Source organism: Argentina anserina, chromosome 3 (assembly GCF_933775445.1).
Source record: "Argentina anserina chromosome 3, drPotAnse1.1, whole genome shotgun sequence".
Taxonomy (NCBI): domain Eukaryota; kingdom Viridiplantae; phylum Streptophyta; class Magnoliopsida; order Rosales; family Rosaceae; genus Argentina; species Argentina anserina.
The window spans coordinates 13,207,159-13,219,868 of record NC_065874.1 but is presented as its reverse complement, the minus strand read 5'-3'; the positions used below and the strand labels follow the sequence as shown (position 1 = coordinate 13,219,868).

Genomic DNA, 12,710 nt, shown 5'->3' with positions numbered 1-12,710 from the left:
TTACGTTTCAATTTATAGTTTCTATTTTAGGAAATTGTGTTTGTATATAAACAATGATATTGTACGAATTAAACATTGATTCAATTGGAAATCAGTTTTCTTTTGTTTCAATCTTATTCTTTCTCTAATCATTTCATACGTTTCTCCTCATATCGAGAAGTCTCTCTTATTTTCCTACTAAAGTTCTATCCCTTAGAAGTTTTGGATCAGACCTGCTTCGTGCTATGTCTCTTGCTTGCGGTACTGTCACCTGAAACTGAATAAAGTATATTTGGTATGAACAAGTTTCTTAGTTTTGACCGAGCATGTATACCTCCAAGTTATAATCAAATCCATATCATATATGTTTCATGTTCTGTTTTGCTTTGTTTCACTTTACATCCATGTTTATGTAAAACGCTTGTCGAAAAAAAGTTGTGACAAGATGTATGCATGGCTCAAAAAAGGAACCGAGATTGAGAAGAAACTTACCTAGTTCTGAGGTAGCCATCTTTACAAATAGGTCTTGCCCACCAGTATCAAATTCCTTTATGTCATTTAGAGCATCAAACCACATCAAACAGCCAGTTCCTTCATCCTTTACATCCAAATTTGCATAAGCAGTGCAAGAGCAGTTCTTCAAACAAGTTTTCTCACATTCCTCAAGAGTCATTGTCTTGTCAAACAAGGACAAAGATTTGTCTGGCAATTTCATCCTTGTGAACTTCTTGAAGCCATCATTGTCAGCATTGCAACTCAATGGAGTTCTACGAACACACCTGCTTGACATTGAAGAATTATTTTGTCCAAAACCTTGTAAGCATGCACATAATTGAGGAAAGTTAACACTGCAGAGACCAAATGCACCACACACATTATAAGCGCCACACTTATCTTCGGGAGCTGAGTAAATGATGCGATTAATGTTTCTTGTACCAGTCCACATGAACCGCTGCAAATCACCTGACCTATTGATCACTAACCCTGATTCAAGTGAAGTGGTAAGGAGCTCATATTTGTAGTAGACTTCATTCTCATTAGACACAAAGTCAAGTTTAAAAAGCTCCTGAGATCGAAGTTGGGGAGTTCCTGTGAAGCTAAGGCCATTCCATGACCCCAACCTAACATGTGGTTTTGGAACCATTCATGAGAACTAGTTGGGGATACCCCCTATGATCTATAGAAAATGAAAATTGTCCTGCAGCAGGATCTTCTGCTCCTTTCCAAGATGACAGAAACCTGTTTAGACCGGAGTTTAAGTCCCATCCGATCTTCATTCCCGGCAGTAATGTATCACTTGGGTAATCAAAGCTCTGCCACAGAATGTTTGAGTTCTTATTTGATCCATCTTTCACAATGAAGTTGCCCGAGTCCAAGAGTTGAGCAACTGGGTTACTTATGTTACTTGAAGTCTTGTTGGATGATGACCAGACAATAATATTTGTGCCACTGAACATAACAAGAACTCCATGGCTAGTGAGATTCAATGCTCCTGAGTGATCAGTGATGGGAGTTTCTATGTTGCAGACCCATACAACCGTCTGAGGAGATGTGTCCTTGTACCATATTCCTATCGACTCTTTGAACTACCTGGGCTAAAGAATCCCAACTCAAAGATTCCATCAGCAGAAACTAAGGTGCTCCCTCCATCTTTGAGTGATACTCTTGGACTAATGGTAATGGGGTCTTCACTGTCTTGTATACTGGTAGTGGAGGTGCTTAGGATGGATAAGAGAAATTCTCTCAACAAAACGCATTGGAAATTTTCCATTAGAACTTAGCTTTGAAGAACATGAAAAAATTCAGGAAAGTTGAGCTTCATATTATGTTCTAGTGATGCTTCAAAGTTACTGATATTATTAGGAAATCTAGAAGGCTGGATCTCAAAACAAAATCTTATATTGCAGGTAGAAAGCGATAGGCTTAGATTAGGAACAGGGCAATAATGGTGATTTAAGTACGGACATTGCAGTTGGGTGTTTTTGTACCTCTAAATTAAATTTTTGATGATTGATGTGCCCAGAAATTGATAATTGAAAGAAACTTTTCAGGCCATTAAATGGTCTGCATAAGCAGATGGAATATATACAGTTCTAAGGATAAAACACCAAACCTTAAATACCACTAGCTTATTTTAAGAAAGTTTGAGTATTTGTATTTCATTTCACACATCTGATACAGGATGATTATATCTTGGCTATACAGGCGCTGTGAATTAATTTTGTTGGAATATCTGAAATTCTGAATTAATTTTTTAGTGAATGTACGTAGGATGGTCTATGCTTACATGACACTCAGGTGTGTTTTCTAGTCTTCAGGTTCTTCTCAAAGTTAACTGCTTCTGTGAGTTTGTGTCTGGTGGTTTCTTAGATTGTCAAGTTGGTTCTATGTCAAAATCGAATTACTAATACTCGAATTAGGTGAGTAGGATCTAAGGCTTTATTCCCAATCTTAAAGACCAGACGTCTAAACCTTCAGGCTCAATGGGATTTAACAATTATTTGAAAAGAAAAATTGGGATCCAACAATGAATACTGTCAGTAACCCAACTGTGTTTTTTATTCAGATAAATTAGAATGAATTCTGGTAATTTTTTTTTGTATCATTTCTACGTTTAAATGGTTACAATAAGATGGAGGGACTTATATATAATCTCTTGAGACTGCCAAACATTCAATGAATCCTCCTTAGACCTTTTCCTATCAAACACTATTGATTTCTCAATCCCATTTTACCCATGTTCCGTGGGGATCATAGTGGACCATGGTCTTCATTCAGTCATAACTGTTCTCTTGTTTGGGGGCAGTGATGATCGTGAGGCTCTTGCTTATGGGATTCAAATGGTTGATCATCCTGGTATAACCTTAAATATCATTCACTTTTTACCAATGCCTGAGCTTCGGGCGGGATTGTCAGAGTTGACGTAAACGATGACTCAAACAGTTCAGCAGGGCCAACAGAGGGCAAGTTCATTGCTGAATTGAAGCTCAAGTTTGAGTTACAATTTAATCAAATATGAGTGGAGAGTAGGGGCAAACGCTGCTTAAACTACTACATTGATACATGAGTTTAGCCAGTGTAACTTGCTTTTGGTTGGTCGAAGGCCTGATGGTCAAATTGCTGCTTCTTTGAATTTGAAGAGCAACTGCCCAGAATGGGGCCTGCTGGGAGCTTGTTGATATTTCCAGACTTTCAGAACTGCAGGATCAGTGCTAGTTGTACAGCAATATCATGGGCTGAAATTGTTGAACTCCTCAGTCAGTTTGCCTGAGGAAGAATTAGAAACCAGCTGATGGGCAGCTCCCATCGGCTGTATGGATTCATTGTACAGCCAGATGATGGTGACTTTTCCATCTTTCTATTGATCATTGTTCTATCTGTAAGGTCACAATATTTATAAAATTTACTAACATCCTCAGTATATTTTAACTGTTCTCCTTATGCTACTAACTTTTATTTTTAAGTAGTTGTAGTCTTGTGACCCATATGAGTTGAATATCCTATAACCTGGGTTAGGGCAAGGATTTCTTGGGCTATAAGTCACCCAAATTTCTCTGTTGTGACGTGCGAGTCAACTCTTAAAAAATAGTGGAAAGCCAATATTTTAGGTCTGGGTTGATAAACTGACAGTTCCTATGTTTCATTTCAGATTGTAGTAAGGAACTGTTAAAGGCCCCATGACTGATTTTGATGGTGGGTATGCTTCACTTAACGAATCAAACTTTCAACTTTCAAGAATCATATGTACAACCCAAGTAAGGTGGGACAGATTTTGGGACTGTTTTTGAGGTTACTTTAGCTTTTGGGAAAAATAAATGGTGTTAGGTAAAGTTTCTAAAATATATTTTTGGTCAGAATAGATTTCCACAACAGCTGAAATTCAAAAACTAAGTTCATGGTGCTTTTGAAACTTGGAAAACCGCTTTTGAAAAAAACACTGAGTTTTTGAAAAACACGGGAGAGAATAAAGAAGAGTGTTTAATACATAGATAATAATGGTTTAACTTTAAGGTAAATAATAATGATTATATATTATATTAGATTTTAAGATAGATTTAAATGTTAAAGATATTTTCTTCAAAAAAATGTTAAACATAAATTTAGACCTCGATATATATATCAATCTTCTCAACATATAAATAGTTAATTGAGATCACGATATCCATTTATAGTTGTTGTAACCTTTTCGGATAGTTTTTGTATTTAGTACAATTGCAAAATATTAGACCAAAATAATGAAAAACCCATAGTCTATATAATTTAGTTAATTAATATTCATTATAACCATGGTAATAATCTTAAGAACTTTTTTTATCATTTGTGTAATTTTATCAACTCAAGAGCACTGTTACTTACGATTTACCAAACACCCCAAAAATAACTTTTCGTTCTCACAGCACTTCTGAAAACATTTTACCAAACACCTTAACTGTTTTCTCTCACAGCAAATCCAAAAGCCATTTTACTCATAGCAGACTCAATAGCACAGCTATCCCAAATTGAGCCTAAGTTTTTGCTTCCAAATCTCACATTGATTCTGAAAATTTTCATGCCTGAGTTTGATATTGAATAATGTGTTTATGTGTTTCATGCCTGAGTTTGAATAATTTTCATCCCAAACAGATTCCTTTCCGTGAAGAAACCAGGTTGCTTTGGCGCAGGCAATCACCTTCACTAGCCAACATTAGGACTACTGATGCCATGTTTGGCCTATCCTCTGGTTGCTGTTGCACACATAATAGAGTGCTGTGTACACATCGGCACACTTCTGATAGAGCACAAGATTGACCTAGCTGCTTATCTATCACTTCTTCTGGTCTTCCTTCAGTCCGTAGGGTCCAAGCCTGAAATAATAATGGGAGTTGTGCATGAGTTTTTATAGGGTCCATCTGATATTCTGATTTTTTTTTGTCTTTTTACAAGTAGTAAACAATATTTGTAAAAAATAAAAATAAAAACCCAAAGTCCTACAACTTCACAGCAATATATCCAAACCAATGCAAAGTTTTTAATTGAGCTTACATGTCCTAGAAGGTTAGGTTGGTGTTCTTGATGTATGAATTGTTCTTCTTCCCACTATCTCCAATACCATGACACCGAAGCTGTAGACATCAGATTTGATTGAGAAGAGCCCATCAACCACGTATTCCGGAGACATATAACCACTGCAAGATGGAATTGCTAAGCCAGTTTATGACTAACTAATTAAGATAGACTAGAAAACAAGTTGAGATATACCTACTATATTCCAACTATTATCTTAGTAGTTTCCTCGGTTTGATCTCCTCCAAATGCTCTGGCCGTCCCAAAGTCAGATATTTTTGACCATCTAGTAAAATATTACCAGTTTTAAGATCTCTATGGATGATCCTCAGTCTAGAATCCGGATGAAGATAGAGAAGGCCTCGAGCTATTCCTCCAATAATGCTGATGCGTTGAGCCCAACCAAGCCCTTTACTTCTTGTATCATCTAACAAGTTACGTGTAGAAGTCAGTCCAATCTTACAGAAAACTCTTAATAGATTAGACAGATCAGATAAGTATGGGTTTAAGAGAGGCTCAACCAAATATAAAGTAGTCCAAGCTTCTGTTGGGCATGTACTCATAAATTAACAATTTTTCATCTCCTTCAACGCAGAAACCAAGAAGTTTTACAAGATTTCTGTGCTGGAGTTTAGCAATCAACATTACTTCATTCATGAATTCTTTTGTTCCTTGTCCAGAACATTTTGAAAGCCTTTTCACTCTTATGTCTTGCCTTTCTTTCAATGTGCCCTAGAAATCATCATTTGAATGAGTTCAAGTATATATTATTAGAGGAAGTAACATATGCTAGTCATATATTGTTTTGAAAGTTAATACCTTATAAACTGGTCCAAAACCACCTTCTCCCTGCTTATAATTGTCGGAGAAGATATCAGTTGCGCTGGATATGGTGTCCGAATCAAATTTTAACAACTCCATAGCTTCCTTACCAGCTTCAGTGGTTCCATGGATGTTCTTCATGGTTTCCAGGGGCGGATCCAGCTCTAGCTTGACTGGGTTAGAGCTTAGGTGAAAATGAAGCCTAGAAAAAAAAATCAATCTTCTATTAAAAAAAAAATTAAAACATTAGCACGGGTCTCTCTCTATCTCTCACACTTTCGCGTCTTCTTCTTTCAATCTGTGAAGACTTTCACTTCTGCTTCTGCTGATATGCTCTTAAGTCTCTTCTTCTAATCATCTTCTCGAGTTCTTGTTCAAGCCTGCATGTCACCACTCACCACTTGCTATTGCCCGTCGCTGTTCTCCACTTCCCCGCGTGCGCCGCTGAAGCTTTGGACCAGTCCACATGTTTAGCTATTTTCCTCTAATCTCTTTCAAAATTGAATCAAATTTTAGCTTATGGAATAATTGATTTGATTTGGAATGATTTGGAATTTTGGGTATATGGGTTTGTTGATTAAAGTATTGATATAGAATGATTGGAAATTTAGAATCGAAATTGGGTGTTAGTATGTATTGTCTGTTATTGAATGGCTGGTAACTATGATTAGAAATTGAGTATTTTATTTCCCTATTTGGAAATTAGAATCAAAGTAATAAAGTTTATTAATTAACATCAGGCGAGATAGATACATAATGAAAGATAAAACATAAGTGTGTAGAGGTTAATTTGAAATAGCTTCATTCTGATGACAAATATCGACACACCTAATATAAGGAGAAAAAAATTACACATTGACCGGGGCTTTGCCAAATAGATTTCTTCTGTGCGACCGTGCACGATAGGTAACAAAAATTAGGTGATTTTAGATATGCAAACGGCTTTCGGCGTTTGCATATTTGTAATAGATCCTCCCTTAGAGCATATTAGTGGTGTTTTCGATTTACCGAAAATTCTGACGGTTAAACGAGGTCCGAATTGTATGAATTTTTAAAATGATCACTAAATATATATACTGATCACATCGGATGGTGTTAATCGATTTCAAGAAGTTTCATTCATATAGTCGTTTCATAATGTGATAGTTTTATTATAAACCTAATATAAAGGTTATAATACATTAGTTGACACTTCGGCGATCGACAATTCCAGTTCGAAATATGGTCGATCGACACTAGTAGATGTGATCGGTATATATATTTAGGGAACCTGTAAAAATTTGGTCCGTTTTGGACATGGTTGACCGTTCGTAACAACGTTCAACTAAAAAAAAGGCGTTTTGACATATTGAAACCCAATTGACCGAGGCTTTGTCGAATAGATTTCTTCAGTTCGACGGAATACGATAGGTAACAAAAAATATGTGATTTCAGATATGTAAAACGGCTTTTGGCATTCGCATATCTGTAATAGGCCTCCCTTAGGGTATATTAGTGGTGTTTTCGATTTACCGAAAATTCTGACGGTTAAACGAGGTCCGAATTGTATGAAATTTTAAAATGATCACTAAATATATATACTAATCGCATCGGATGGTGTTAATCGATTCCAAGAAGTTTCTTTCATATAGTCACTTCATAATGTGATAGTTTTATGATAAACCTAATATAAAGGTTATAATACATTAGTGGACACTTCGGCGATCGACAATTCCAGTTCGAAATATGGTCGATCGACACTAGTAGATGTGATCGGTATATATATTTAGGGAACCCGTAAAAATTTGGTCCATTTTGGACATGGTTGACCGTTCATACCAACGTTTAACTAAAAAAAGGCGTTTTGACATATTGAAACCCAATTGACCGGGACTTTGCCGAATAGATTTCTTCAGTTCGACGGAATACGATAGGTAACAAAAAATATGTGATTTCAGATATGTAAACGGCTTTCGGCATTCGCATATCTGTAATAGGCCTCCCTTAGGGCATATTAGTGGTGTTTTCAATTTACCAAAAATTCCGACAGTCAAACGAAGCCCGAATTAGATGAAATTTTTACAGGATCACTAAATATATATACCAATCACATCGGCTAGTGTCAATCGATTCCGATAAGTTTCCTTCATATAGTCACTTCATAATGTCATAGTTTTATTATAATACATTAGTAGACACTTCGGCGATCGACAACTTCAGTTTGAAACATGGTCGATCGACACCAATAGATGTGATCGGTATATATATTTAGGGAACCCGTAAAAATTTCGTCAGTTTTGGACATTGTTTGACCGTTCGTACCAACGATCAATTAAAAAAGAGGCGTTTTGACATATTGAAACCCTATTAACCGGGGTTTTGCCAAATAGATTTCTTCGATTTGACCGCGCACGATAGGTAACAAAAATGAGGTGATTTCATATATACCAACGGCTTTCGGCATTCGCATATTTGTAATAGGTCCAACCTTAGGGCATATTAGTGGTGTTTTCGATTTACCGAAAATTCCGACGGTCAAACGAAGTCCGAATGGGATGAAATTTTTACAGGGTCACTAAATATATATACCAATCACATCGAATAGTGTCGATCGATTCTGATAAGTTTGCTTCATATAATCTGTAATAACCCGAATTTTTAGAAACTAAATGTCGAGTATTTTCAAAGTGTTAAACTTGTGAAATTAATTCAAGACGACAATTGGAGGTTTGCGACATTTCAAAACAAAAACGGAAACGTTCTCGGATCGTTTAATTAGAAAACGTAACGTTACCGCAACGTATAGATCGAATTTTATTCCGTCGCTCGGTTGCAAAAACTTCCTTCACGAAAGTCATAGAGCTCATCGACACGAATTCGTGGACATGTCATGCGTTCGAATCGGACGTCGGATGCAAAAGTTATTAACGTCGGAAGTTCGTTTCCGATTTTGGAAATAGTATAAAAGGAAGGAGAGGAGATTAAAAATCAGAAAATCAGATTTTTTTCTAAAAATCAGATCGGGGTACTGTTCATCCGAGCTCGGGTACTGTTCACCCGACCCAAAAACCTTCTCCGGCCGATTTCTCCACCATCCGACGTCGCCTCGTGTCGTGCCACCTATCAAACTGACGGGCTCGACGAGCTCCATCTTTTGGGCTACGCCTTGCACTCCGGCGACAACCACACACGGTGTAGCAATCGCGGAAGTTACTGCTGTGGCGGTGCCGCCTCCTCCGGCCACCATGGCTCAAGATTCTTGGGGGGTTTTGCTTGTCTCAGTCCCAGCAACATTCCCACAAAAGGAATCGAGCCAAATCGAAGTGTAAGTACCCGAATCAAAATTTCAATTTCTAGGGTTTGTGAATAGTGCCGATTTCATGTTCTTCGTTGTTTGGACTGTTTAGACTCGGATTTAGACCTTGGTGTCAACTAGGAAGTTGTTGGAAATGTTGTTTAGGTTGTGGTGGTGAAATTTGGTGATGATTGGTGGCGGTCGGTGAACAGTAACGCCGAATGAATAGTGACTGTGAATAGTAACTCCGCATGAATAGTGATATGTAACAATAACTGTGAACAGTGTTTTGGTAAAACAGTAATTGTGAACGGTGTTTTGGTAAAACAGTACCTGTGAACAGTGGTTTAGTAAAAACAGTGATTAGTAAACATGAACAGTGTTCCGTGAACAATGTTTTATGAACAACATTTAGCTGTGCTGAACTCGTCACCTGATATTTTAAGTATCATTTTCTAAGCATTTATCGTGCTATTAGGTGACTGACGAAACGAGTGAGGAAATTACTTTCAGGGTCGTGGAAGTTGCACGCAGGAAAGAAGGTGAGTAAAATCTCACTTATTTACGAATCTACCCTTACGGTGATTCAAGATTTTGCAAGAGTTTTTAAGATTGAATTACGACACGTATACAATATAGTGGATTACATATATATCGTATAAATGGTAATAAGTACATATATATATATAGTTTGCTATATTATATACTGTTATGAATTCATTGGAATTGGTCATTTCGAATGACGAGAATTAAATATTGAGCATGTGATTTGATTTTCGTACAATATGAGATGTGATTATTGTACGTGGTTTTAACATGAGTTTGTTAAAATGTTTTGTCTTCGGACGAGTTTTTGTCTTCGGACGTGTTTATGAAATATGACATGTATATGATATAATGGATTATATATATATTGTATAAATGGTAAATATGTACATATATATATATAGTTTGCTATATAATATACTGTTATGACTTTATCGTGATTTATGTCATTTCGATGACGAGATTTAAATATCGAGCATGTGATTTTGGTTTGTACAATATGATGTGAGATTATTGTACGTGATTTTAACATTGAGATTGTTAAAATGTTGATTTGTCTTCAGACATGATTTTTGGTACAATATGATGTGAGATTATTGTACGTGATTTTAACATTGAGATTGTTAAAATGTTGATTTGTCTTCGGACATGATTTTTGGTACAATATGATGTGAGATTATTGTACGTGATTTTAACATTGAGATTGTTAAAATGTTGATTTGTCTTCGGACATGATTTTTAGTACAATATGATGTGAGATTATTATACGTGATTTTAACATTGAGATTGTTAAAATGTTGATTTGTCTTCGGACGTGATTTGGTACAATATGATGTGAGATTATTGTACGTGTTTGGCAAGTCGGAACCTAGCCTTTGGCCGGGCGAAAGTTACGATACAGTTAGAGCTCTAGTCTGTCTGCCTTAGTACTGCATGTGAGGTAACGGGTGGTTATCTGCTCATGGGTACTCAGATTGTTTGGATGTTGGGTAGCGGGTGGCTATCCAATATCAGCGGTGTATTACGAGAGGGGTAACAGATGTGTACCAGCGTTCTTGGTACCCGTATTATAAATGCATTTGGGTAACCAGAAGAGTTACTTAATTTCTCATGAGCGCTTCTTTTCATATTTCTTTGGGACAACCAGATGAGCCGTCCATTAACTCATGAGTGCATTTATATTTGTTTGATTTGTGGATTTTCGTATATATATTAATATGCGAGTTATATTTTCATTTACTCATACGAGCTGTAAAGCTTACCGGGTTTGTGTTTACAATCCCGGTGCACCAATTCGATGGTGTAGTGGATAACTCCGCAGGTGTGGATTAGCGGGAATTGACGGACCGCTCAGAGGACTTGAAGTTATTTATCTCCAGCTTGTGTGAGGATTTTGTGTGACTATCTTGTGAGTTTGTTGTGAGGATTACGCAATTCCATTTGTTATAATATTGAATTATAATTTGGGTTGTAATAATCGGTTTAACTGAGTTGTATTTTGAACTCAGAGATGATCCGCTGTGGCATTTTAAATGATTTCGATTCGTTGAAATTGTTTGGTGTTTAACGACTTTGAAATTTTGAGTTTTTAAGCTCGAAATTTTGGGGTCGTTACAGTTGGTATCAGAGCCTAAGTGTGTATTTGGCGATTATCAATATCATCCGGGAGCGATGATCCGACTGCAGGCGGGCACCCATCACATGCTCCTCGGTATTGATATGTCGTCGGGTACGCGAGAGTGTTAGGAGCCATACCTTATGGTTTGGTCATGTAGGGAGTATTGTGATGATACTCCGATGATTCACTTTCTTCTGAAATTCCATGATTGATATCAGTTGGATCTATTTTGTCGAATTCGAGACTTCACATATATGACTGAGTGTTAATTGTTGAATGGTGATGAATTTGGAAAATGGCCGTGGACAGGGCCGAGGACAGATGAGAGGTCGAGGCCGAGTTAGGGCTGCAGGCCGAGTCCGCAATGTGGAGAACCTTTATGAGGAGGCTGCTCCACTGGAAAGACAAGTTGATCTTGTTGCTATCGTTAGAGACGATAGTCTTGTGTTGAGGTTGATCAAGGACATGAGTGAGCTGCTAGTGCTGTCATTTCATGACGCTTGGATCATATGGTAGCGGACCATTGGATCGGAGTATTGGGACTTACTTAGTGATGATTGAGTACTCTGAGTTAGAGAAGAGGATGATAGCCACATTCATTTATTGATAGTTGGCAGTGGAGGGGTTAGGATTGATTCCTACGCCTATGGGAAACTCTTTATGTGTCACTTCGCTTTTGGAGTGTTCCTCGAAATTGGTGACAATGAAAGGCTTGTCCTATTGTGATTGGAAGTAGAGAGTTCTCTGCTTATTTGATAGTGATTCCGGACCACACTATGATGTAATCTGAGGAATTGATTGGTTGAGGCCGCAGTACGCGGTGATTGATTGTGTTGACATGATGAGTTCTTTCATAAACCCAGGAAACCAGAGTTTCGTATCTGTGCCTCGAGTCGGATAATGCCAGGATAGCTAGAGTCTTGGCAAATGTGGAGTTTGTGGATCTAGAAGTAGCTATCACAGACATTGTTCTACTATTCGAGTATAGTGAGGTGTTTCAGGAGATACTGAGTTACCTTCTTCGAGAGTTGTTGATTTCTTTATTGATGATGTGCTTGGTATAGCATCTGTATCAAAGGCGCCTTATGGGATTGGGAAAGAACGAGTTTAAAGAATTGAATGAGCAGATAGATGACATATTAGACCTAGGGTTCATCAAACCTAGTGTCTCAGCTTGAGTTGTGCCGGTGTTATTCGTGAATAAGAAGAAGTCTCATGCGGTTGGGTGTGAATTATAGGGGAATGATTAAGGTGACCATCAAGACTATGTATCATTTACCTAGGATTGATGATGTGTGTGATATGTCCTTAAGGTGGTGATACAATTATTAAACTGAGATTCACATTACGTCGTTGTTGCGTTCCAACTCGTTTTGTTTCGGACATTGACAATTGAAGTTACACATTGTTCTTGGCTGAGCAAGAAAT

At 37.3% G+C, this 12,710-nt stretch overlaps 1 protein-coding gene and 1 long non-coding RNA gene across 2 annotated transcripts; one reads left to right on the top strand and one right to left on the bottom strand.

Moving 5' to 3' along the window:
- Positions 1–206: 206 nt before the first annotated feature.
- Positions 207–1,123, bottom strand: LOC126787094 (G-type lectin S-receptor-like serine/threonine-protein kinase At4g27290). The gene is made up of 2 exons (XM_050513028.1): positions 472–1,123; positions 207–256 (listed from the first exon to the last, which is right to left on the bottom strand). Exons 1-2 carry the CDS (start codon positions 1,121–1,123, stop codon positions 207–209), a joined length of 702 nt encoding a protein of 233 aa, XP_050368985.1.
- Positions 1,124–9,027: 7,904 nt separating this feature from the next.
- Positions 9,028–11,402, top strand: LOC126788337 (uncharacterized). Its single transcript, XR_007671355.1, has 3 exons — positions 9,028–9,148; positions 9,597–9,660; positions 10,971–11,402. It is a non-coding gene; the product is annotated as an uncharacterized LOC126788337 (long non-coding RNA).
- Positions 11,403–12,710: the final 1,308 nt, after the last annotated feature.

Excerpts from the sequence above, each read along its gene's own strand:
- LOC126787094 (XM_050513028.1), bottom strand. The coding sequence starts at position 1,123 with ATGGTTCCAAAACCACATGTTAGGTTGGGGTCATGGAATGGCCTTAGC. Across the intron at positions 257-471 it reads GATGGCTACCTCAGAACTAG|TTTCAGGTGACAGTACCGCA; the intron begins GTAAGTTTCTTC and ends TACTTTATTCAG.